Here is a 25,297-nt window from a genome sequence, read left to right as displayed (position 1 = left end):
CAGGCATGGAACCCATGCCCCCTTTTGTGGAAACGTGGAGTCTTAACCTGTGGACTGCCAGGGAAGTCTCTGGAGCCCTTCTTCCTGCTCCACTGAGCTCTTCTGATCTCATGGAGAGATGTTCCCAGCCCTGCCTGCACAGCCCCAGGAGTGGGTCCTCAGTCCTTCCCAAGATACCTGTGTCCCATTAGACCAGGGCTTCTACTCCCCAGGGGTGAGTCTAAGCCCCAGGGGACCATGTCTGGGGACATCTGTGCTCCTGGCATTGAGTGTGGGGCGGCTGGGATGCTGCTCAGCACCCCACAGGGCCTGGCATGGCTCCCCAAGCGGGAATTATGCAGCCCCAATGTCAGCTGTGCCGAGGAGGAGGGACTGGTTTACAGGGGGTGGCTCTTGCTGGTCAGCACTTTTCCACCCGCTAAGTAAGGTTCTGAAATCACCATTTGCTCACCCTGTCCCTCCGGGACGAGCAATGTCCCCAGTTCTCCAACCCAAAACAAAAAGGCAGTTGTGATAAATACATTTATTTCCCCAAGGTCCCCCTGTGCATCTGGCCCCATATCCAGCAGGGGAGGACACGAGGCATCAGCCAAAACATGGATGAGATTTAGGACTTGTGGTAGGACTAGGGGGGAGGTTCAGAATGACCCTCCCCTGGGAGTCAGGCCAGGGGTGCAGGAAGAGGGGGGGTCTCAGTAGACCACCTCATACACGGTGGCCTTCTTGTCCCCAGAGCCTGTCACGATGTACTTGTTGTTCCCGGAGATGTCACAACTGAGCACGGAGGAGGACTCCTTGGACTGTGGACAGGATGGGGCGGGGGAGGGGAGAGTGAGGCGGGGCCAAGGCCAGCACGGTCTGGCTCATGCTCCTGACCACCTGCACGTTCAGAGGGAAGACACGAGGCAACTGGGGCAGCGCTTGTCCCCAAGGGTGAGCTGTGGTCAAGGCTGGAGCTGAGACAGGACTTGGGGGCCCAACACAGTGAGCCTGGCCATGAGGAGAGAAGGAGGGTAACAGTTCTTCCAGAGAACAGTGATGATGCTCCTGGGAAGAGCAGGAACTCAGTTCCCTAGAACAGGAGAACCGCCATCTCCTGCGAAGCTCAGAGAGGGTGTGTACCAGACATGAGGTCACACAGCACAGAAGAGAGCTAAGGCTTAAAGCAGCATGACCTACACCAGAACTCTGCAAACTTTTTCTTTTTTTTGGCCACTCAGCTTGAGGGATCTTAGTTCCCCAACCAGGGATTGAACCCAAGCTCTGGGCAGTGAGAGCACAGAGTCCTAACCACTGGACCACCAGGGAATTCCCTCAGCAAACTACTTCTGAAAAGGGACCAATGGTAAATTTTCAGGCTTTGACCTGAAAGTTCATTTAAGTCCAATGAGCTCTGGCCAGTAAGTATAAAAACCAAATCAGTCAGTGTTACATCATCTACTTTTTTTTTCCCCCCACAACCCTTTAAAAAAATGTAAAAACCATTCCTCATCGAGCAGGATGCCTCTAAGAAAGATGCCAGAACAAGTGTTGTGGAGGATGGAGAGAAATCGGAACCGTTCCATGTTGCCAGTGGGAATGAAAAATTTGGGAAAGAGTCTGGCAGTTCCTCCAAAAATTAAACAACTCTCAGCAATTCCACTCCAAGATATCTGCCCAGGAGAAATGAAAACAGGCATGCACAGGAGAATGTACATGAATGTTCACAGCAGCGCAATTCACAGCCACCCAGAAGTGGAAACAATCCTAGTATCCATGTGGTCCGTCCACACAGTAGGATATCAGCCTTTATATTCCTTAAAACAGAAGGAGGTTCTGACACCTGCTACATCATGGATGGACCCTGGGGATGTGATGCTCAGTGAGAGAAGCGAGACACAGAAGAATAAAGTTTGTGTGATCCCATTCATATGAGTCATCAAATCCACAGAGACAGGAAGTAGACAGTGGGGCCGGGGGATGGGAAGTCAGTGTCTCATGGGGACAGAGTTTCAGCATGGGAAGATGAGAAAGTTCTGGAGATGATGGTAGGGGTGGCTGTAGGACAGTGTGAATGTACTTAATGCCACTGAGCTGTGCCTTTAAAAATGGTTAAGATGGTGAATTTTATATGGATTTATCACAAATAGTAACACAATTTGTGCACAGATGTGGCCTTCAGGCTGACCGCCTGCTTTAGTAGCTCCAGGCTGGTGAGGATGCTCCCCTGTTCAACCCCCACCCCTCTCTGGGTCCTGGGGCACCTGGTGTCCTGCAGTGGTGGTGTGGGGGCAGAGACCTCAGACATGCAGTACCTGGAAGATGCTGGCCCCATATGGCGTCCTCCAGGCATTGAGCAGGTTGTCCTTCCCCGTGCTCACGAACCACCGCCCTGGGGGAGGAGGGTGAGTTCAGGAGGGCGGTGGACTGGAGGAAGCCAGGGCTGGGGGTGGCGGACAGAGACAGGGCGACCTGGTCTCCCTCCCTTTCCTGCATCTCTGCCCTCCCCTGGCAGACAGGAAGCCCCTTTGCTGAGGCTCCAGTCTTCCTCCCAAGTTCCAGATGGTGAACCCAAGGTCCCAAAGAGCTCCAACTGACCTTCAAGAAGGGGGAGCCCCAAGAGAGGGTGGCCAGATAAAAATAGGGTGCCCGGGGAGTTCCCTACTTGTCCAGTGGTTAGAACTCTGTGCTTTCACTGCTGAGGGACCAGGTTCAATCCCTGCTCAGGGAACTAAAATCCCAAAAGTTATGTGGCGTGGCCAAAATGGGGGGAAAGAAACAAAACAAAAAGAAAAACCAGGGTGCTCAGTTACATTTGAACCTAAGATCAACCATGCATCATTTTTAGTACAGGTGGGTCCCAAATAGTTCATTATCTATTTTTTAACAAATATTTATTTGGCTGTGCCAGGTCTTAGTTAGGGCATGTGGGATCTAGTTCCCTAACCAGGGATTAAACCCAGGCTCCCTGCATTGGAAGCCACTGGGCCACCAGGGAAGTCCCTCTGTTTTTTTTAAGTATATGTAAGTTTCATGAACTACTTGGGATATATCAATACTGAAAACAACAAAAAAATTAGTGAAAGTATATCCCATGCAATATTTGAGATCTATCTGCACTAAAATAGTATAAATCATATCTCATGCATTTTGGGGATATACTTATGCTAATAAATTATATGCTGTTTAGTGTACAAGTATATCCCACAAGGTGCTTGAGACATGCTAACAAATTCTTTGTCCTTTAGAGCAGTGGTCCCCAACCTTTTTGGCACCAGGGACCGGTTTCATGGAAGACAATTTTTCCATGGGGAACAAGTTAAGAGGGGGTGGCTTCAAGGTGATTCCAGCACATGATATTTATTGTGCACTTTATTCCTATTATTATTACATCAGCTCTACCTTAGATCATCAGGCAATAGATCCCAGAGGTTTGGGACCTCTGGTTAGAGTATTGTCCCATGCAATACTTGGGACATACTTCTATTAAGGAGTGATGTGTTGTTTATCTAAGATTCAAATGTAATCAGGCATCCTCTTTTTCTGTTGTGAGTTTTTGTTGTTGTTGTTGTGTTTTGGCAACCCTGCCTCAGCTCCCCAGCTCCCCGAGGCCCCGCCCAAGCCCCAGAGACGCACCGCAGGAGGCAAACTTGAGGGACAGCACACAGCTCTCGTGGAGATGCAGCTGATATTTCTCGGGCTTCCGGACATGTAGAAGCTCCACACTACTGCTCTCCATGCCAACGGCCAGCCAGTCCTGGTTAGGGCAGTGGCCCAGGGAAAAAATCTAGGGGTGAAGAGAGGAGACAAAAAACCCCTTGGCATGTGGTGGGGGGATACCCAGAGCTGGGGGGGCCGGGGAGGAGGGGAGCGGTCCAGCGTTCTGCCGCTGGAGCTCCTGCATTTAGAGGCAGCTGGCCCTGGGCCTGGAGCGGAGCGCAGCAGGCAACTGCGTGTCGAATCATTAATATTAATCAGAATTACACGGAGCCCCGGGGCCTCACATCCATTATCTTCTCTGAACGCACAACAGCTCTGGGAGGGAGGGAGAGAGGGAGGGAGGGAGGGGATGAAGCCGGCGAGGACCGCAGCTCCCCTTGAGCAGATGGTGGAAGGGAAGCTGAGGCCACGTCCAGCTCAAGGTCACAGAGCAAGTCCGAGAAAGACCAGGCCTCCCGACTCCCAGCCTGGAACGTTCCCCACTTGCCAACACCTCTTTTTACTTTTATTTGAAAGGATGCAGTGGCCTCGTTGTGCGCCACATCAAGCACAGCACAGAGAGCAGTGAGGCCCTCTTCAATCCTAAGCCTTTCTAAGTCTTCCTGATAAATGAGACACATGTGGAAAGAACCCTACATTCACAGTAGAGAGAAGAGTAGAAGGTTTTGTGTGTTCCCGGCCATATAGAAGTGTCCCTGTATAAAGAAGAGGGTGGGCTGGTGGGATGGGAGATATTCACCATGGGATCACCAGATATGAAGCCACCCATCTAAGTGTTGGGGACAGGGAATGGACAACTGTATCCACCTGCACTCCTGATGTCCCTATCAAAGGAAGCTTCAAGCTAAAGAGAAGAGAAGGTAAAATGAGTTTGGAAGCTAGTTCCCAGCAGGCTTCAAGGAGGAGGCAAATTGGAGATGGGTTTTGAAGGATGGGTAGGAGTTAACCAGTTGGAGGAAGGAAGGGAAAGGCATGTCAGTCAGAAGGAACAATAAGTGGGAAGATCTAGAGGGGTCACAGGGCATGGTGTGTGTAAGACTAGAGCACAGAGGCCTTATAAAAACATGCCAAGGAGTTCACAACCTGCCCCCAAAGCAGCAGGAGACAGGATCTGGGTCCAAGGTACCTGAAGACCTGTCCTTGACTATTTGCTCAGCCCCGGGGAGCCCCATGATTCTGTCCAGCCCCTTTACGACATCCTTTGGTCTCGATTTTCAGAGCACCCCAACAGAGACCTCTCTGTATCCAGCTCCTATATCAGCTTCTGTCTATCCCCTGGGGTCAGCAGCTCCTCCGTGATGAGTCCTGGGGTGGGGATAGGTCAGGAGCTCTCAGGAGGGTCAAGAGGTTGAAGGCTGGGAGGAGAAACCAGCTACACAGGAGAAGACAAAGGAACAGGGGAATGTCTTGGCAAGATCATCTGGGAAGATGATCTGAGGGTCTTAGTAGCCTCACAGCTTGATATGAATCATCTCTTTTGTGTTTCCCTGTCTGTCTTTGAAGGACTGATTAAAGAGGAATGACTGGATGTGTCTCAAGGGCAAGAAAGATGGACATAGAGACTAGGTGTTTGCTCCTATCTGGCATCTGGGTGCCTCAGGGGGAGAGAAAGGGAGGCTGGATTCCCGGAGTTTGTGTCCCACTTCTGCCAGACCCCGTGTGGCACCTGGGAGCTGAAGTCATGCTGCTGCAGCTGGCGGCCCTCCCGCAGGTCCCAGCAGCGCACAGTGTTGTCCAGGCCCCCTGTCCAGAGCCGAGTGCCATAATCCGAAATGTCAATGCAGCTGGCCCCATCCGTGTGGCCCTGGAACTGCCTGGAGAAAGGAGGGCCCAGGTGTCAACCCCAGAGGCGGTGCCGCTTTAGCGTCTTCCCAGGAGGCAACAACAGAAGACGGCAGGAGCTTGCCCGAGGTCACAGGGCACCAGCCACCCACCTGACCATGGTCTGGTTCTGCAGGTCCCAGACCACGATGTTGCCGTCGCTGCAGCAGGAGAAGCAGACCTTGGCATCAGGACTGACGGCCAGGGCATAGCAAGCGGGCGCCGAGGAGGTCAGCTCCGCCTTGATTCGAGGAGTGGGTGCCGCCAGGTCCCAGATGGACAAGGTGCTGGCTTCACCGCCCACGATCAGACTCCGGCCGTCAGGCAGCAACTTGCAGGAACGAATGTAGTTGTCCCGGTTCTGGGAGGGGAGAGAAGCGAGGACAGTAGGTGGGACCTCCAGTCAAGCCTGCAGGAACCCAGCTGAAGAAATCATCCCATTGGCCTATAAGCTCTGTCCCTGGTTGGCCCTTGAATTCCACCCATTGGCCCATAAACCCCATCCCTGTTGGGCTATAAATCGTGTCCTGTTGGCCTATAATCTCCACCTGTCAGTGCCCTAAGAGCTCTGCCCCTAATTGGCCAAAGGCCCAACCCTGGTTGGCCTATAAACTCCACCCATTGGCCTATAACCTATAGCCCCACCCCTAGGTGGCCTATAAGCCCTGCCCCACTGGCCTACAAGGTCCCCATCCCTTGTCTGCAGGCCCCACCCCACCCTCACCAGGCAGTCCAGCTGGGCCACTGGCATCTTGGCGCCGGGCTGGCCCACGTCCCACACCTTCACGCAGCCCTTGCCACCCGTGTACACGTGCTGTGTGGAGCCGCTGATGGTGACTGCGCAGACCACCTCGCCGTGCGCCAGCGTGTGCAGCTGCCGCGCATGCCGCGGGATGCCTGCGCCCACCAGCGCATCGGAAGGGAAGGGTACCGGCTGCATCTGCCCGTCCGCAGACACATGGAAGGAGTAGGCCCTGGACATGGAGGTAGGGCATGATGCACAAGGAGCCGGGACCCTCCCTACCCTCACCCCCTAGGGCAGGGAGGGGTCTTCCCCTGCCTGTGCCCCCATGTGTTTAGGGACAGGGCCCCAGGATCAAAGGTGATGTGGCACGGTCAGCGCGATACAAAAGAGGAAGTGGTCTGGCTGTGGCCTAGCGCGTGGGAAGCAAGCACTTAGTACATGTCGGTGAATAGAAGATCCAGGAAGATGCCTTGTGAGTTCCAGACAACACAGTCCAATAGCAGCCACACAGGGCCAGTTAAATTTAAAGAAATGTAAAATTTCAGTTCCTCAGTTGCAGTGACCACATTTGAAGTGCTCAATAGCCACAGATGGCGGATGGCTCTCAGATCAGACAGCCCTAAGTACAGAATGTTCTCCTCATGGCAAAAAGTTCTACCGATCTTGGGGCCGGCTCATTCTCTGAGGTGGGATATATTATTGGGTATGGAGCAGCATCCTTGGGTCCCATGCTTCTAGAGGCTAGAAGCATTGGGGTGTGACAATCAAACATATCACCGGACTTCACCAAATGTCCTGGGGGAGGGGCAGCACAAATCTACACCCTGGTGAGAACCCCTGGTCTAGATCCTGCTTGTTACATAACTCTTTATCCAGACAACAACCTAGTCTAGATCCTGCTTGTTACATATCTCTTTATCCAGACAGCAACTCTGGGAGCCCCAGTTATCTTACAGAAGAGACTTTTGCGACACGCAGAGGGAGAGCCCAACCCCCACCCCACAATGTAAGCACCGCAGAGGAGGCAGGGAGCACCACCCTGGTACTCACGGCTTTCCCCCAGGGATGGTGGGCAGGGAGGAAGAGATGGAAGACCCTCGGAGATGTGGGTGAGACTCAAATGCCATCTGCCAAAACACCAGTGGGGGTGTCAAGGGGAGGGTGACTAAAACCCGTGTCTGCCTCTCCTATGCTCACTTGCCACATCCCTCTCCGTTTATCAGAGGACCCCTCCCCACCAATTTATCAGCCCCTCCCAAGAAAGGGGAGGTGCCCTCTTCTCTACCTATCTTACAGATGAGAAAGTGGAGGCTTTCATAGAGGGAACCCCAAGGTCTCTAGCTGGAGAATCCTAGCACCCCAGAATTGGAAGGATCCTGATGAATCTCCTGTCCAATGCTCAGAACAGGGGTCAGCAAACCACGGCCCCCTGCTTGTATTTGTAAATAAAGTTTTACTGGCACACAGCCATACCTATTCCTGTATATATTGTCTAGGATGGTTTTGAGCTATGAAAGCAGAGTCAGGTAGTTGTGATAGGAACCAACTGGTCTGCCAAGACAAAAATGCTCACTATGTGGCCCTTTACAGAAAATATTGCTGACCTCTGTTCTACAACGTCACTTGCAAGTGCCCATCCAGCCTCTGGCCTGGGATAACTCCAGTGACAGATATTTTATTCCCTCTGGAGGCATCTACAGCCACTTCAGGATGGCTCGCTCTAGCCAGCATTCATCCCAGTACTGGGGCCCACACAGACCTTGTCTCCTGCCCTTGCTGCAGCTTGGGGGTCTCATGCCTCTCCTTTAGCTCCTCCTCATGGATATCACTTCTGTCCTCTCCCTGGCCTAGTCCTTTCTCTGCAATCTACCAGAATCGTCGAAGTCCCTCAAAAATCAGGGCAAACTACTGTACACCATCTGCCAGAAGGCTGAAGGGGACTCTCACATTCCACGTTTGGGGTTTTGTTTCTCTTAATGCAGCATGATCACAGTTGTCTTTTCCACAGTCACAGGTGCTTATCTGTACTAAGCTTGTGGGGCTACTGAGACCGTCAGATCATCTTCTCACATGCACTCACCAAGCCAGGACTCCCCTCACTTTCCCCATTCCCTAGTCTTTCCACGTGTACCTGGTTTCTCCTCCCAGCCCCCAGCCCGTAGGTCCTGCTGACACCGGGCATCTCTCACCCTGAGGACTCACCATGGGGGAGCGTCCATACACCACAGAGCCGCTGACCTGGGGGGACAGGTGGAGGCTGACGTAGGAGCCAGGCACAGAGAGGTCCCCGTTCAGGGCGCTGTGGGAGCCCAGGCTGAAGGATGTGGTGAAGGGACTGGACAGGGTCAGAGGACTCCTCAGGGCTGAGTAAAAAGGGACAAAGACAGGTTTTCAGACACGTTGGGCTCAGGCCCAACTGCCTTAGGGGAGCTCCAAGGTTCTCAAGTTCTAGCACAGCATCCACCATACCCTGTCCTATCTCTAGACACTTAACAGATGCTGTTCACTCTGGCCAACAAGACTTTCCCTTTCCTTTTTCAGTTGTTGAACTCCTACACATCCTTCAAAACCCAGACTCAATTGTCCAGCAACATCTCAGGAACATCCTCAAACCTCCCCCACTCTACCCCTAACCTCCAACCTTGCCCATCTTGGGTCCCTCCCTCTACCCCAACCCCCATAATAATGATGGGGAAAGTGAGGCTCAGAGAAGTCAGGTCACTTGCCCAAGGTCACACAGCGAGTAAGTGTCCAAAGCTGACCTCAAACCCAAGCATGTGTAACTCCAAAACTTGTCTTTCTAGGGTACTGGAGCCCCCAAGAAAGTTACTTCCCCTCTCTGGGCCTCAGTTGACCCCTACCGCCATCAAGCCAAGACAATGAAGAAACAAGAAGCCCAGAGTGAGGCAGTGTCTAGCTCAGAGTCATGGAAAGGGCAAGGTAATGCCAGGGCTGTAAACCAAACCTCCTGCCTCTCTACCCCCATTTTCAAGAACTCCCCAGAAGGGAGCAAGGACTCACCAATACTGTCTGTGGAAGGGGCAGGCTTGGCTGCTAGCTGGCGGAGGTGACTGGCCGAGCTGGGCCCAGGGGTGGATGCATCCTGGGGTGGGGAGGAGTCGCAGGATTTGGAGGCGGGTGTGCTGACCGGAAGATCGTTCTGGGGGGAAAGGGCAGGACTGAACACCACCAGGCACCTGGTGCCTTGTAGCCCAAGGATCTGGGCGGAAAGTGAGAGCAGGTACCCCTGGGGCAGACCAGGGCTCATGGCAGGTATACACAGACACCTGGGGACAGGCCCCACAGGTGACCCCCTGAGCACGGGACCCATGTGAGCATCCGTGCACATCCGAACTCCAGGTGGACATCTGAGCATCGGCCCTTGGGAGGCACACACAGGAACCCACGCAGTCTTGGGAGAATCGCGCATGTGTGTGATAAGGTATACGATGCAGCCGCAGGGTAAAAAAGGGTGGTGAACATTCACATACCATGGGGATCACGAGGGAAGGCAGTACACAGACTTAGAGGGTGTCACATCCTTTCGGGCAGAGGACCAAACTCTAGGACGGGCTCTGCAAGCAGGAGACCACAGCGTGCTCCCCAGGCAAGACCCTAGTGCTTCTGGGTACCCACTTGCTCCCCATGAGGAGGGGGTGTCCCCCACCGCTGTCCCTCCCCATGGGGACCCTGGAAGAGAGGGGAAGCTGAACCTCCATGTAGGAACAAGCTCCATCTCGGCTTTCTGTCATCGCTTTCTTTGCCTCTCAAGAAACTTCACATCCTCATCTTGTGTGGGCTGCACCCTATCTTTCCTTCACAGGATCACACGTTTTGTGACAACCACATTCACACACCCATGGCAGAGAGTAGTTGGGGCCAACATGGGGACGGGGGGCCTTCTGGGGGCTTCTCCATTAAAATAGCACTGCCCCTCCCACTCTGCATCTCCTTGGCATGGGAGGAGGGCACAGGAGATGCCATGGGAGCCCCAACCTTGGCAGTTACCATAGCAACCTGCTGGGAGGGGAGGCCTAGAAACCGACACAGTCTCCCTGGTAAGTGCAGGGCAGGGGTCTGGGGAAGAATTGGGGGCAGGGACAAACCGAGCAGAACTGAGAATGCCCGGGGGTGTTGGGAGGGGTGGGGGAGTGATGTCAGGTGGTCCCCTACCCCTGGCATCAAACATCAGGAGAAGCAAGGAGAAAGTTTTTTTGGTATGAGTCATCTTTCCTTACAGGTGGGGCTGGTGTGTGTGTCCCCAAGACCTTAACATTCACAGGGCTGGAGTCAGCCTGGCTAGTTGCCAATTCTATAGTTTCACTCACTGTGTTTATTTTCACTGACTTCCTATCTAGTGCTAGAGACACTTGTTTTCCACATAAGATGGTGAGTTACCTCTTAATATTATTTACAAAGTTGCCTTTTCAGATTTATTGAGATTCCACAGAATGAGTCCACTTAGGAAAAATTACAGGGCTAGTGCAGAGGTGGACTTTTAGGAACAAAATAATCAGGAAGGGAATGCTGGACCACACCAGCCTGGCTCATTTCCCTCATCCCACATCTAACGCGGCAGTCTGTTTTCAGGTCCCTGGGATGAATAAAATGAGTTTCAAGGCCCCCCAACTCCTTACCAAGACGAGTTCCTTGGCTCTGGGGAGCGGTGAGCCAAGGCTGGAGGCCAAGGAGGCTGGACTGTCTACAAGGTCCCGACGAGCAGGGATGCATGTAGGTGCCTTTCCACATGGGGTGGTTGCGGGGCTGGGGGGCTCAGAGGGTTGGTCCTGGGTTTGAGGAGGTGACGATGAATGGGGTGGGGGGCTGAAGTGGCAGAGGAAGGAGAGCTCCTCTCTATACCCAACCCGTGTTCCACCCCGACCTCTAGGATGGACATCTAGGACCCACCTTGGGAGGATTATGAAACCTCTCTGTGCCTCAGTTGATTAATCTGTACAATGGGTTTAAGGACATAAGCTACACAGAGCAACAACTCTATATGGCCTTGGTTTTGTTTCCCCCCACTGAACAGATGAGGAAAAGTGAGGCCAGGGAAGGGGTGTCACTGCCCCAAAGTCACACAGAGAACCAGGGCATGCCACCCCTGGGGTTCTCTGGGCCTCAATTTCCCCACCTATGCTATGGACAGGAGGTCAGCCTGGGATGTCCTGGTTTCCCCTATTCCCCCTGGCCCCATAGCATCCCCATCCCAGCCATCCCACAGAGAGGGGAACACCAGGCCCCCACTCCCCCTAGGCCCCCCAACTCCCCCAGATAACCCACTGCCTGCTCTGTGCCCAGACCAGAACTGAGGTCAGAGCAGGAAGAGCCTGGACCCTGACTCACCTCATCCACCACCAGGTTGTAATCGCTCTTGTCCTCGTCACTCTCCTGGGGGGACATGGGGGGAAGAGAGCTCACCCTGGTCCTACCCCTGCCTCCACACCCCCTTACAGCTCCCTGGGAGGGTCTGATTGGGATTCTGGGGCTTGGTTCAAGTACAAGGGAGGCCAGTGGGGGAAATCTCTCAATGGAGAAGAATGGAGAAGATGAATCTGACCCAAGAGGTGCTGTGTGGCCTCAGTTTACCCCTCTGTACAGTGGGGGGAGAGCCGGAGGCCAGAAGCATCCTTACCTCCTTCCCAGCTCTCGACCCACAGAGGCAATCAACCTCTCAGGCTGGTCGGCCTCACCCCACCCCCATCTGCCCACCCAAGTCCATGCGAGCCTCCCCCTCTACTCACATAAGGTCCTGACAGATCCTTCTCCTCGGCTCTCTGCTTTCCATTTCCACCCAGGCCGCTGGGCCGCTCCTCTTCCACCACACTCTCCGGGGGTGAGGGAGACACACTCTGCAGAGCCACAGGGGCCAGGCAGGAGAAAGAGTGAGAGCCCTGAGCCCAAGACTGGGTCCTGGCCCAGCCAGAACCGAGGATCCCCATCACTGTTACTAGGATCTGTGCCCCAAGCTTCTCATCTGGAAAAAAGGACCTTCCAAGGGCAGATTCAGTGGTGTTGTGACAATCACAAATGTCCCCAGACATCACCCAAGGGCCCCTGGGGGGCACCCGTGCAAACTGAAATAAGCTCTGAGTGCAAAATGCATTCGGAGTTTGGAGACAGAAAAGATCCCATTAAGGCTGTTTTGTGTTGTGAGTTTGGGTTCTAAGGGAGGCATGAGCCAACCTTGCAGCTCTCTTTGCATGGCTCTGCAATAAACCTTTCTCTGCTCAAAAAACAAAAAACCTTTCATGTTGATTACAGGTTGAAATATTGTAGATACATTGTGTTAAATAAAATTTACTGTTGAAATTCATTTCACTTGCTTAACTTTTCTAATGTGGCTACTGGAAAATTCATAGTGATGTTTACAGAAAGTTAAATATGTGATTGAAAATGCATGGAAACACACACACACACTTGAGTGCATGTAAAACCATGAAGTGGGAATAAGCCCTGTGGGGTGCACCCATGTCTATTTTCTGACTGTGACACTGTATTTTAGTTCTCAAAGATGTTATCACTGGATGAGGGGGTTACAGGGGACCTCCTTGTACATTTCTTTGCAGCCTCCTGCACATCTGTAATGAGTGCAAAACTAAACAATTTTTAAAAACTACCTACAGGGCTCACATGATATTTCTGTTGCGCAGCACTCTTGTAGATGATAAAAATGGAGAGGATAAGGGATAAATTAATGATGGAGGAATGGATGGAATGCTACCCAGGCATGCATTCATTTATTCTATTGCAAAAATCGCTAGAGATGGAAAATTTGAAATAAATAAAACTCTAGTCTTATGGGCAGTCCCCTACCCCCCCCCACAAAAAAGGCTACACAGTGTGAAAGCGGGATGTGGTCTCCTTCTGAGGCCTCTAACAGCTCAGAACAAGCAGCTTCAGCCACATGTGAATACAAAGCAAATGTTAGATAAGAGGGCAAGTCCCCCGAGCCTGTCAACTTACCCTGCTAGGGACTCTCTCCACTGGCGGGCGGGGGTGAGGTAAAGAGAGAGAAAGGAAAAGAAGGGGGGTTATATCCCACGTGCTAGAGCGCTCAGCCGTCCACAGCACATAAAGCCCTCTTCCCAACTCAGAAACTGCCTCCTTCTAACACCCTGGCAAGGAGTGGACTAGCCCTTCCCTGCACCATTCAGATAGGTGCCCAGAGAGGTTTATAACTTGCCCCGAGACACATAGCCCATGGGGAACAGAATTGAACCTGGAACTCTGAAGCCCCCTCCATTCTCTCACGTTTTTAAATTTTATTTTATTAATTATTTCTTTTAAGGCTGTGCTGGGTTTTTGCTACTGTGTGGGCTACTCTCTAGTTGAGTTAGGCGAGCTTCTCATCGCAGTGGCTTCTCGCTGTGGAGCACGGGCTCTAAGGAGCGCAGGATTCAGTAGTCGTGGCTCCTCAGCTCTAGCGCAAGGTTCAATCACTGTGGCACACAGGCTTAGTTGCTCCACAGCATGTGGGATCGTCCTGGACCAGAGATCGAATCCATGTCTCCTGCGTTGGCAGGCAGCTTCTTTACCACTGAGCCACCTGGGAAGTCCCATTCCCTCTCATTTAGATGAGTTTAGTGGTCCTGCTATCCTCTCCCCGTGCCCCCAGCCCCTGCCATTGGGAATGTCCACTCACCTCTGGACCCCTCCGCCTCCACACCTGCCCGGTCCTCCTTGGTGACCGCGGCCAGCTGAGCCTGGGCGGCCAGGGCTCCCGACAGGGCCAGCAGCCCCGTGGCACTGCCGCCCACCAGCCCCGCTGGGCGAGGGGTGAGGGGCACAGGGGGGGCGTGGTGGGCCAGTGGCTGGAGCTGCTGCTGCTGGAGAGGAGGGGGGTGGGCCAGGGGCAGGCGGGGGCAGACCCTGGGAGCCCCCGCTTCCCCTAGCCGGAGAGGCTGTGTCTGGGCAGAGAGGGCACGCCTTGGGTCTCCAAGGCTACTGGAGCCTAGGCCAGCTAGCTGCCCACCCAGCACCCCCAGCTTCACCACCGAGGGCAGGGCGGGCGCAAGATGACTCACCCCAATGAGACTGTTCAGCTCCCCGACTGTCACCTGCTTGGCCCGCTCCACGGCCTGCAGGACCTGCTGTTGGTGCTGGAGGTAGGGGTGGGGTCGGGGGCGCTCAGGAGAGCTCCCTTATCTGATCAGAGACCCCATTTCTCAGACAACACCCTCTGGGACCCCCCTTCTTTTATCAGTCACACCCTGCCAGCATGTGGGATCTTAGTTCCCTGACCAGGAATCCAATCCACACCCCCTATATTGGGAGCACTGGACCATCAGGAAAGGACCCACCCCTCTTCTTCTCTCACTTGCTCTTTCTATTATATTTTCTTTCTCTCCTTTCAAAATCAGGAAACAAACAAAGCACTGCAGTGCAGTTCAAACCAATACTTAGAAAGAGGAGGTTATACATCAGAGTCCCCGCCTTTGGCACTGCTGACACTGTGGCTGGGTCACCCTGTATGGGGACCGTCCCGGGCACTGTGGTGTGTGGAGCCCCATCCCTGCCCCCAACACTCACTGGATGCCAGAAACACCCCCAGCAGTGACAACCACAAATGTCCCCGCCATCATCCAGTGTCCCCTGGGGACAGAATCACCCCCCAGTAAAGAACCACTGTACAAATAAGCAGCCATAGACCAATCACCCAGGTCACAAAATACAAACTGGCAATCTCTAAAGGGCCCCCCCATGCACCCCACCCTCATCCCACCCTCCTTCCTTCCTTCCTCTACCCCCCTTCACACGGTGATAAAACATCCTCGACTGCACTGTTGGATACAAAAGCCGTTTGCAACCACTGAGCACTTGAAATGTGGCTGGTGCAACTGAGTAACGAGATGCCTCCTTTAATTAATTTGACAAATTTACATATTAATTTAATGTAATATATTATAAAAGAAATAAAAATTAATACAGATGTAAATGGCCACATATAGCTGGTGGCTCCTGTGTTCTCTCTAAGGCCACTTTTGCACCCAAACTACCCAGGATGGAGATTGGGGCTGTTCCCACTAAGGAGGTGTCAGGATACTGATGGGGTGTCCTGTATGGGGCACACCTGTGAGGGTGTCCAGGCCAGGGGTTGGTATGTTTTGACTGCAAAGGGCCAGAGAATCAATGATTTTGCTTTTGTAGGCCAGAGGGTCTCTATGGAAACTCCTCAGCTCTGCCATTTTATGGGGAAAGTTGCCATAGACAATAAGAACATGAATGGGCATGAATGTGTGCTAATAAAACTTTATTTACAAAACAAGTGAAGGGCCAGTGATATAGCCCTCAGGTTGTTGTTTGCTGACTCCTGGTCTAGAAGCATGGAATTCGCTGGGGCACATATGGGTGTCTTAATTCACTCCTTCCCAAAGTCCTTTTACCCTATTTCCTACTGTAGTTTGGCCTCTGTCATGCTGGGCCACCTTGTTCAGACACCATCTCTAAATCTGAGACCAGACAGAATGAATTTCACTCCATCTCAAGAGCCCAGAAACCTTCATGGGGTTTTGATGGGGTCCAAACCAAAAGGAGCATCTTTCCCCTTTTGTGGTCTCCAACACAGTGAGGGCCCCCTGTGTAGGCACCTTGTGTCAGAATCTGTCCTCTCATCTCTCTGGAGATAGAATGTTCCAGATGGAAGAAGGAATGGGGGTTGCAAAGATCCTGAAGAGCTTGGGGCATTTGCACAAGGGCTAACTTTATTTTTTAAGTTTCCATGAAGTGCTCACACTCTCTTGCCTTATCTGCCCCTTTCCACATTTTTGTATTATTGTGATTACAAGTATATAAGAATTACCCTTTAATCATGTTTAAGTGGTATTAAGCACATTCACATTGTCCTGCAACCATGCCCACAATCATCTCCAGAACTTTCTCATCTTCCCAAATGGAAACTCTGTCCCCATGAAATACTGACACCCCGTTTCCTCCCCCAGCCCTTGGCCCCACCACCTACTTCCTGTCTCTGTGGATCTGACTCCTCCAGGGACCTCCTGTGAGTGGAATCACATAGTATATGTCCTTTTGTGACTGGCTGATTTCCATCAGCATAATGTAGGGGCTAAGTACCAGGGACAGACTTTTATTAGGTGCTTACTAAACACCAGCATCATCTTCACCACCTTGTATGTAGCCGCTGTTCTAAATTTTATGACAGAGGCACAGACAGGGCAAGCCACTAGCCCGAGGCCACATGGCCAGGATTTGGACCGAGGCAGCCAGGCTGCAGGTTTGAGCACCAACCCCCTTCCCTCTCAGCCAACACCTGCCTCCATCCTGAAAGTCCTAGCCCAGCCAGTGCCTAGACCCCCCAGGCCAAATCCTTCTTCCAGTTCCCCTCCCCCACCCTCACGAAGCTCACTCACCTCCTGAGTCAGGAAGGGGATAATCTGAGCACAGATCCCACTGAGGCGCTTCACAATCTCAGCCTGGCAGGAAGCAATGGGGAGGAGGCTTGGAGGGCAGGCTGTCAATCCACAACCTCAACTCCAGGGCACAACAAGCCTTTGCAAAGCTTGGGGTGAGGGGCCTGTCACCCACAGGTGCAAATATGGGACACAGGCTGAGAGTCTGGCAGAGAGGCTGTCCACCTGATGTCCAGTGCAGCCTTGAGCTGGGAGACAGGACGGATATACCACCTGCCAGACCCCCTCAACAGAGATTCCCAGAAAGCAGGTGCAGCCTCCCAGTGCAGACTGGGACCCACCCCTGCCCCACCAGGAGCTCTCAGCATAAACAGAGGGAGTGGAGCCCCACGCCTGCAGTCCCAAGTTCAAGCCCTGGCTGGACCCAGGTCTTTCCCAGGCATGGCCCCTCTCTCGGTTGCCCCTGTGCCCTGGGGTTGCAGTCAACAGGCCATCCCAGTATACCACACTCAGGAGTGTGATGCTATAAGAAATACACATTGTGGGGAAAAGAATTTGAAAAAGAACAGCTACATGTATATGTATAGCTGAGTCCCCTTGCTGCACACGTGAAACTAACACAACATTGTTGATCAACTCTAATATAATATAAAATAAAAAGTTTAAAAATATATATATTTATATATATACATTTGCTCTTTGCCCTGTTCTTGGCACAGAGCTCCTACAATCCTAGGGATTTCAGAATAGTAGAGGCATCTTTTGTCATTCAAAATAAGTCCATGTCACCCACATTGAGTGACACTTAGGGATGGAACTTCTTTAAGTTCTACCCCCCAACCCCTGACCTCTAAGGAGGGGAGAGGGGCTGGGGGTGGCAGAGAGCTTCCTGGCGGGTGGGTGCATGTTTGTGCTGGGACACAGCGCCCAGAGAAGGCACAGAAGCTCCAGGCCCGTCTCCATAACCTTGTCCTGTGTATCTCTTCCATCTGCTGTTTCTAAGTCATATCTTTTATCATAAATGGGGTAATGTAAGTAAGAGCTTTCCTGAGTTCTGTGAGCCATTCTGGCAAAACATCAGACCAGGGAGTGGGTTATGGGAACTCTGATTTATAGCTGGTGGGTCAGAAGCCCAGGAGGCAGGAGCAGCCCTGTGGGGCCCTAATCCTACATGTATTAGGACCCTGAACCGCTGAGGGTTTGCACTGACTGGGTGTTAGGGTTGAACTGAAGCATAGGGACACCCAGCTGGTGTCAGATTTCCAGAACTGTTCTGTGTAGCGAAAACAAACACACTTGGTGTCAGAAAGTGGGTTAGAAATAGTGTGGTTTTACTTGTAGGTTTCATCTGGGACCGGGGCTGGGCAGGGAGTGCCCCATAGAGGTGGAACAGAGGGGAAACATGTGAGTGGGTGGGGAAGGGATTTTCTGTTAGTCTGTGCTTTGCCTCTGCCTGAGTTACAGAGCTGCTGAATGCATCTGGGTGAGGTTGTGTCTTCTATCTCATACCAGGAGGGTGGAACCAGGATCCCAGAGCTGGGACCCTACACCTTGCCCTCCACCCCATAAAGAGGTCTATTTCATGCACCCATAGGACCACACCTGCTGCAGGCAAACAAGCCCCCTCCTACCCACACCAGACCCAGAAGAACCCACAGAGACCCAGAAAAGCATGCCAAGGCAGGCTCCCTCCAGGCACTCCCAGCTCACCCTCACTTCCTCCCACCCACCAGAAAGACCCTAGGCTCTGCCGATTTATTCTAATGTTCTGATGGACAGAACCAAAGATTCCATCAACCTCAGAATCTCTGGGTCCCTCTCGTCCTCTTAGAAAACATCTGGGTGCATGGGTGGTTCTGTGATAAAATTCTCGCCTCCCCTTTAGAAACCATCAGAAAATCTTGAGGTCAGCCTCAGGATCTGGGGGTTAATGTTGGGCAAATGGAACCGATTTCAGAACCTTCGGGTATGAGTCAGAACCCTGAGATCACTCTCAGACACAGAAGACAGTCTCAGAACCTTGGATCATTAACATTAATCTCAGAACCTTCAAAATGGCATCAGAACCCAGGGGTTCCATCTCAGACCCTAAGGAACCATCTCTGTATGTCAGACACATTGGGCTGAAAGGGACCTCTAAGACTGTCCGTTTGTCCCCTTCTTAGGACAGAAGTCGCTCCCTGAGCTCCGTGACCTGGCTGCTGGCCTCTGCTACAAGGACGCCTGGTCCCTGTCTGCTGCCCATATCTCCCCTGGACAAGATCTCCAGAAATTCATTTTCGAAGCTGAAATCTGGCCCCTGGTCCCAGAGGTTTCAGGATAAGACGTCTCCTCCCTGGGCCTGTGACTGCTGGAGATCTGGTTCCCTCTCATAGCTTCCAGACCCCCCTCCTCCCTACTGGACACCCTTACCCCCAACACACTGTTACCTGCTTATGCATTTCGATGTTGAGCCCGTAGGACATTTCATAGTACTGCAAAGGAAAGGCCATCTAGTAGTGTCCACCGTAGCCATGGATGTCCAACTGCACTGGGTGACTCTGGGTCTTCCAACAGCCCCCAGACACAGGGGGATCACAGCAAGACCCAGAGCCTCCCAGCTCCTTGCGGGCCCAGAGAGGGAGCACAGAGAAGAAAGCAGGACTCCCCTCCCTCCATTTTCTCCAGGGGATGGGGTAAATGAGCAGTGCCCAGAGACCCCGTCCCCTCAGAGATGCCCAGGAGCAGAGGAGGTATCCTCGTTTTATTGTTCCAAGAGCTGAGAGACAGCCTGAAACCCCAAGCAGCCCATTTTACAGATGAGGGAAACTGAGGCCCACAGCCAACTGGGGACATGTCCCAGACTGGTACTGGAGTTGGGGTTCATGCCCGTCGTGTTTCAACTCACAGACCAGCCATCTTCCCCACTACCTCCCCACCTAGTATGACGACCCCCTCACCATGACATAATGTCGCTGCATTTCTGTCTTCTCACTGGCCAACTTCTCACACTCCAGCTTGAGGCTGGGAAGGAGATGGGACATTGGGATTCCATTCTCCTTGCCCCCCAGCAGAGACACCCACGGACCCCTTCTGGGCCAGTTTCCACAGTGATGAGATTGGCTCTCCCCTGCCCCACCTCCTCACACCCACCCCCCAACTCCCGCTCCCAGGCCGGCCCTATCCCTTCCCAGGCTCCAAGTGTCCCAGCACTGGACGGGCTGTCCTCCTCACCTACGCTTCTACCTGGAAGCCCTCCTCTCGGCCCTGGGGTCCCTCCGTCCTCCCAGCACTCTGGTGACCCCGCCCCTCTCCCCTAGGCGAACCCCCTGGGGAGAGGCGCCCCGGTCCCCCACCCCTTACCTGTGGTACTGAGCCTGAAGAAACTGGAATTCTTCTTTGATGCGGTCGCAGATCTCCAAGATCGAGAACTTGAAGGGCTGGCCGGACTGAAGCGGGGTCTTGGGGGGGACGCCCAGGTCTGAGTTCCTGGACGCCCGGCGCCCCCCCACCCCCGCAACCCGGGCCCCCACTCACCGGGTGCCTTCCCTGGGGGTACATCCTGCCGAAGCGGGAGGCCCCCCCGCCACGACTCCGGAGCTTGACGATCTGGGGGGGCCAGGCGACGGCGGGGTGGGGGACAGCCTGGGGTGGTGGGGGGGGTCTGCCCGAGAAAGAAGGGGTAGCGGTGTGGGGCAGGGGACCCTGGAGTTTCCCCACCCCCCGAGCGAGCGCGCGGGGTCGCGGGGACCAAGGGGCGCCGAGGCCCCCGCCGGGCGTGGGGCGCGCAACCGGCGCAGAAGGTCGGGCGAGCGGCGGCCGGTTTCGGAGGCGCGGGCGGCGGGCCCCGCGCGGAGCCGCCTCCCTCCGGCGGGGCTCGGCCGGGAGCCGCGGGCAGAGCCGCCTTAAGGTGGCGCCGCCGCCCCCGACCCGCCCACCCGGCCCGCCCGCCCCGCGCGCCGCGGCCCCGGGACCACCCCCTCCCTTCCACCCTCGACCAGCAGGGAAACTGAGGCTAGCGTCCAGCCCCGCAAACGTCGCCACTCCCCACTCTCCCGAGGACCCAAGAGAGAAAAACCAGTTAAATACCTAGTGACCCACTGTGAAGGTAGCTTGGTGCGGGGAGGACAGGAGGGGGCCAGAAATGGTGTTTCTGAGGAAGTGGACTTAGACTTAAGGATGGGGAAAACAGCCTGCCAAGCGCTGGCTGGAGAACCTGCCTGCAGGGACAGGGTCTAACCTGTAAAAACAGCGGAGAAGGGTCGAGCAGGAGGGCAGAGCCAGGCCTCTCCACCCTCACTGGGCCTGGGTATTCGGTATTCGTACCTGTAAAATGGTCAAAGCAGGGTCTATTTTTCGACTACACGCACAGGAACAGCCCTCAGCCTGCCCTGGAACGGAGTAAACTTCCAGAGATGGGAGTTGGGTTCCCATGGCCACACCAGTGGACCTGGCTGTCTCCCCTCTCAGACCATGAGCTCCTAGAAAACAAAGGTCCCACTGAGGACAAACATGAATCTCTGCCATCCGACTGAGATCTCTCTGAGGGTGGGGCTCCATCTCCCATTGCAGACTGCAGATATCCAGTGAGGTGGTAGGTGGGACATTCTTATTCCCATCTTGCTCATGAGAAACTTCAGGGTCGTTTGTTAAGTCAATCAACAAACATGTGTGGAGAGCCTAGTGTGGACCAGACACAGCTTCAGCCCCAGGAGTTCAACATGGAACCAAACAGAGAAAACCCCTGGTCTTGTGTTAATATCTGCTCCTGTGTCTGTAGGTGAGTGAGCAGAAGCATACAAAAGCCCTGTTGAATTTATTGAGCACCTATGACATGCCAGGCCTCCTTCTAGGCACAAGGAATACAGGGTGGATGAAGAACAGATTTCTTGCCCTCTCTGAGATCAGTGGATAAAACAAGATTGTAGCTTGAAAATCATGAAACTGTGTGCGTGTACAAAGAGGCTTTAGGGGGGCAATTATGGAGATTAGAGGGAATCTACTTATTTGGGGTGTCTGAGAGAAACCTTTTGGAGGAGGTTGACACATGAAAGATAAAGATGGGGAGTCACGGAAAGAGGAAGGGAGGTTCTAAGGATAAAGGATAAAGATACATGTGTGTGTGTTACAAAAATGTTAGTTGCTCAGTCGTGTCTGACTCTTTGCAACCCCATGGACTGTGGCTCACTGACTCCTCTGCCCATGGAATTCTCCAGGCCAGAATATTGGAGTGGGTTGCCATTCCCTTCTCCAGGGGAATCCTCCTGACCCAGGATGGAACCCTGGTCTCTCGCATTGCAGGCAGATTCTTTACCGTCTAAGCCACCAGGGAAGCTGAGGTATGAGTACTCGATAGTTCCCTATTGCCATCAAGAAAAAACCCAAACTCCTTCCTCTTCCCACAAGGCCCTGCACAAACCCCCTCCCTTCCCTGATCCCAGCTCACATCACTTTCGCCCTCTTTCATTCCCCTCCAGCTACATGGGCTTCTCCTGCTGTTCTTCCAAGACACCAGGTACAATCCTGCCCCAGGGCCTTTGCACTTCCTGCTCCCTTTCCCTGGAATGCTGTTCCCTTGATTCTCATTATTCAGGTCTCAGCACCAACATCAACTCCTTGGAATGGCCCTTCCTAGCCACCCATTTAAGCAATATCCACCCACCCACTCCACCCTGTTATTCTCAAACACTGCATCCTGTATTCTCACTTGCTCTCTTGGCCCTATCAGAGTTTTGTTTTGACATGATTGTGTTTCTTTGTGGGTTGTTCCACTCATTCTTCTCCCTCACTCGGCCATGTTGGGACAGAACCTATCTTAGTGCCCGCAGAACCTGGCACACAGTAAGTACTCAATAAATGAACAAGCAGGGGCGTGAGAAGAAGAAACAGTGGATCCAGCTAAAGGCAGACATCACTGACCACACTCCTGCTGGGGAATTCTAAGAAACAGAGGGTGCCAGCATCCCATGACGCCAAAAGTTCATCATTCCCAGTTTTGGGGCATCTGTGCAGTCCTAATTCCAAAACCTTTCCAGGAGGTAGCTTACCTCCCTGGGAAGACAAAAGCTCCCCGCTCTGGGCCACTTCCTCATCCTCTACTGCGTCCACCTTCTGAAGTCCAACGGCTCCTTCTTAACCCTCACCTCAGACCTGTGCACAGAATGGACTTTTCCCTCCCTGCCCCCATGCCCTCCCGATGTGCTGGCCCTCGTTCTTCTCTGAGGCTAGTCTCTTTCCTCCTAGCCTAGTCATCTGAATGTCACCTTCGCCCACACCTCTGGCTGCCCAGGCTCTGAGGCACCATGTTCTCTTAGAGGCTTCAGGCATCACCTTCATGAAGATGGCTTTAAGCTCTGGCTCCACCCCTGGTCCCTACCCTGAGACCCAGCCCCATGGGTAGAGTCCCCACTAATGGATGTCCCCCAGGCCACTAGATGCAGCAGCTTTCCCCAGACCTGTCCGTCGCCCTGTCAGACCCAAATCACCCTGATCCTCCAAGATCCTAGAGCATCATCCTAGTCTCTTCTCACCTCTTCACCTACCATGCAACCTTGCTTCTCATCCCCACACCCCTTGCCTGCATCAGCCTTTCTTCTTCTCCCATCTGGACCTCAAGCCATCTTCTCACTCTGAGTACGTTTCACTCTTGTCACTTTCTGAGTCTGGCCTGCCCTCACTTAAAGCTACCCCATGGCTCCCTACTGCCCCTGGGACAAAGTCCCAGATCTTCAGGCTAGCATCAGATGCCCTGCACTACCTGGTCTAAGCTAGCTTTACCTCCCTCCATCAGTTGAAACACTCTGCCCAGGCCACACCAGCCAGATTACCTCATCTGTGTTCTTTCCTACCTCTGGGCCTTTGTTTTTGTTATTATCTCTTTCTGGAATCCCCTCCCACTCCTTTTCTGCCTGGAGAAAATCCATTCCTTCAAAGTTCAACCCAAAAGGCACCTCCTCCAGGCAACTTCTCTAAAAGGCATCTCCTACTACACACATACTGAGCATAGACTGTTTAAAATTGGCAGGTTCATATTCTCTAACCACCTCTTCATGGGGAAGATGCTGGGGCCTTGGCAAGGGCCAGCCCCAGGCCTTGTTTGGGAGGCTCCAAGGGGCAGGGGGCATGAGACAGAGCTGAGGACACCCTGCAAGTCCACATGAGCAGTGCCAGGACAAAGGGAATGCCCAGAGACTAAGGGACCCAGAGGAGGAACAGGAGCTTTGCCTGGTGAGTTCAGAGAAGGCTTCCTGGAGGAGGGGACCTTTACCCATCAGTCTTCAGATCCCTCAGCCAGGCACACTCCACGTGGGAGGGTAAATACAGATTTGTGGATTGCCTGAGAAGCCACAAAACCACACACACACACACACACACACACACACACACACACACACACACACACACACACACACACACACACAACTACAAGTCAGTGTGTATAATTTGCCAGGAAGGAGGAGATGGTTTGTTCTGAGCAGAAGCAACCCCAGCTTTGGAAGCAGCAGCTTTGAGAGTTTGGGGAGGCTCAGCAGAGAGCAGTCTGTGAGATGGGGGGAGAAGATGGTGGAGGGGGGTACCCCTAAGCGGCCGATTACTTGATAACTCGCTGAAATGCCACATCCGGCCAGACAGGGAGGCAGGGAAAGGACTGCCAGGCATGAATTACAGCCTGGGCAGTCTAGCACAACCTTCTCATTTCACTAGAAAGGGTTTCCCGAGCTAACTCATTTGCCATCCAGGGCTTCATGCCCCACCCCTCTGGGTCTCAGTTTCCCCATCTACAAAACCCTGGGAGAAGGGCAACGTTGGGGAAAGGGACTTAGCTTTTGACCTCTTCCCTCCCACTGCACAGAAAGACTCAGCCCCGGTTCCTGGCTGGGTTTTTATGATGTGGATGTGGTGTGTTTTTTTTTTTTTTTTTTTTTTAAAGGAAAAAGCTGAGAAGCAGCACTGGGACCCGGTATTGCTCAGACCACCTTAAATCAGCCTCACCGCCCCAGCTACTGTGGAAATTCCTTTCTCTGCGGTGGTTGGCTGGGCACGCCAGCCAATCCGCCTGCGGCGCTCCCACATGGGTCCGTGACGTCACAATGGGCAATGACCAATGGTGATCAGGGATCTGGCAACCAATGGCAGAAAGCGCAAGGATTGGCTGGGCCAATCGGAAGGCGGCAAGGAGCTCCCAGCAGGGTATGGAGAGTGTGGTTCCCCTCCCTGAGAGAAGCCTGAGATCCTCATGGACGACTGATTCTGCCCGGGTTGGCCTTTCGGAGGGTACTCCAGCTCGGTTAGTATCCAAAAAGCGGGGAGAAGCGGACCACCTCCTAAGCCTGACTGGCCTTCTTTTAAAAAGAGTTCCGTCGTCCAACATACTACCTTGCAAAAGCCTGGTCAGCTGGCTGGGCCGACTAGCGCCTTTCGCCCTATTTCACAGATGGGTAAACTGAGGTAGAGACGTCAAGTCATTCCAGATGCCCAGGAAGAACTGAGACTCTCACCCGAGCCCGGAGTCTCCCAGCACGGCTCCGTTTCTCCCATCAGGTCGGATGGGAAGGGATGGACCCAGGTATAGGCGAAGGGAGAGGGTTGCTGGTCCCCATGACTCAGTTTCCCCGGGCGCGAACGGGAGAGGAGATGGGAGCAGGGATTCTCACAAAGACTACGAGCCCCAGAAGCTCCCGCG

The 25,297-nt window shown here is 53.4% G+C and overlaps 1 protein-coding gene across 3 annotated transcripts; it reads right to left on the bottom strand.

Annotated features, from left to right (window-relative positions):
* Positions 1 to 508: 508 nt before the first annotated feature.
* On the bottom strand, positions 509 to 20,469 carry TLE2 (TLE family member 2, transcriptional corepressor). 3 transcript variants are annotated; one of them, XM_065918082.1, is made up of 20 exons: positions 20,152 to 20,467; positions 19,978 to 20,075; positions 19,575 to 19,638; positions 19,065 to 19,109; positions 16,636 to 16,698; positions 14,293 to 14,367; positions 13,911 to 14,094; positions 13,232 to 13,251; positions 12,010 to 12,117; positions 11,612 to 11,656; positions 10,903 to 11,052; positions 9,287 to 9,425; positions 8,468 to 8,628; positions 7,316 to 7,392; positions 6,245 to 6,494; positions 5,634 to 5,881; positions 5,366 to 5,513; positions 3,616 to 3,766; positions 2,295 to 2,371; positions 509 to 800 (listed from the first exon to the last, which is right to left on the bottom strand). In XM_065918082.1, exons 1-20 carry the CDS (start codon positions 20,173 to 20,175, stop codon positions 693 to 695), a joined length of 2,235 nt encoding a protein of 744 aa, XP_065774154.1. In that variant the 5' UTR covers positions 20,176 to 20,467; the 3' UTR covers positions 509 to 692. The 3 variants fall into 3 exon arrangements, with proteins under 3 accessions (XP_065774154.1, XP_065774155.1, XP_065774153.1); XM_065918083.1 differs by having other exon boundaries at positions 13,911 to 14,091; XM_065918081.1 differs by having other exon boundaries at positions 13,911 to 14,367; positions 20,152 to 20,469.
* Positions 20,470 to 25,297: the final 4,828 nt, after the last annotated feature.

Source organism: Muntiacus reevesi, chromosome 1 (assembly GCF_963930625.1).
Source record: "Muntiacus reevesi chromosome 1, mMunRee1.1, whole genome shotgun sequence".
NCBI lineage: Eukaryota > Metazoa > Chordata > Mammalia > Artiodactyla > Cervidae > Muntiacus > Muntiacus reevesi.
The sequence above is the reverse complement of the archived record's forward strand: the minus strand, read 5'-3'. Positions and strand labels throughout refer to the sequence as shown.

Coding starts and splice junctions, on each gene's coding strand:
- TLE2 (XM_065918081.1), bottom strand. CDS start 20,175: ATGTACCCCCAGGGAAGGCACCCG. Junction 19,639..19,977: donor CTTCAGGCTCAGTACCACAG/GTAAGGGGTGGG, acceptor TCTCCTTCCCAG/CCTCAAGCTGGAGTGTGAGA. Junction 11,657..12,009: donor AGGATCTGTCAGGACCTTAT/GTGAGTAGAGGG, acceptor ATGTCCCCCCAG/GAGAGTGACGAGGACAAGAG.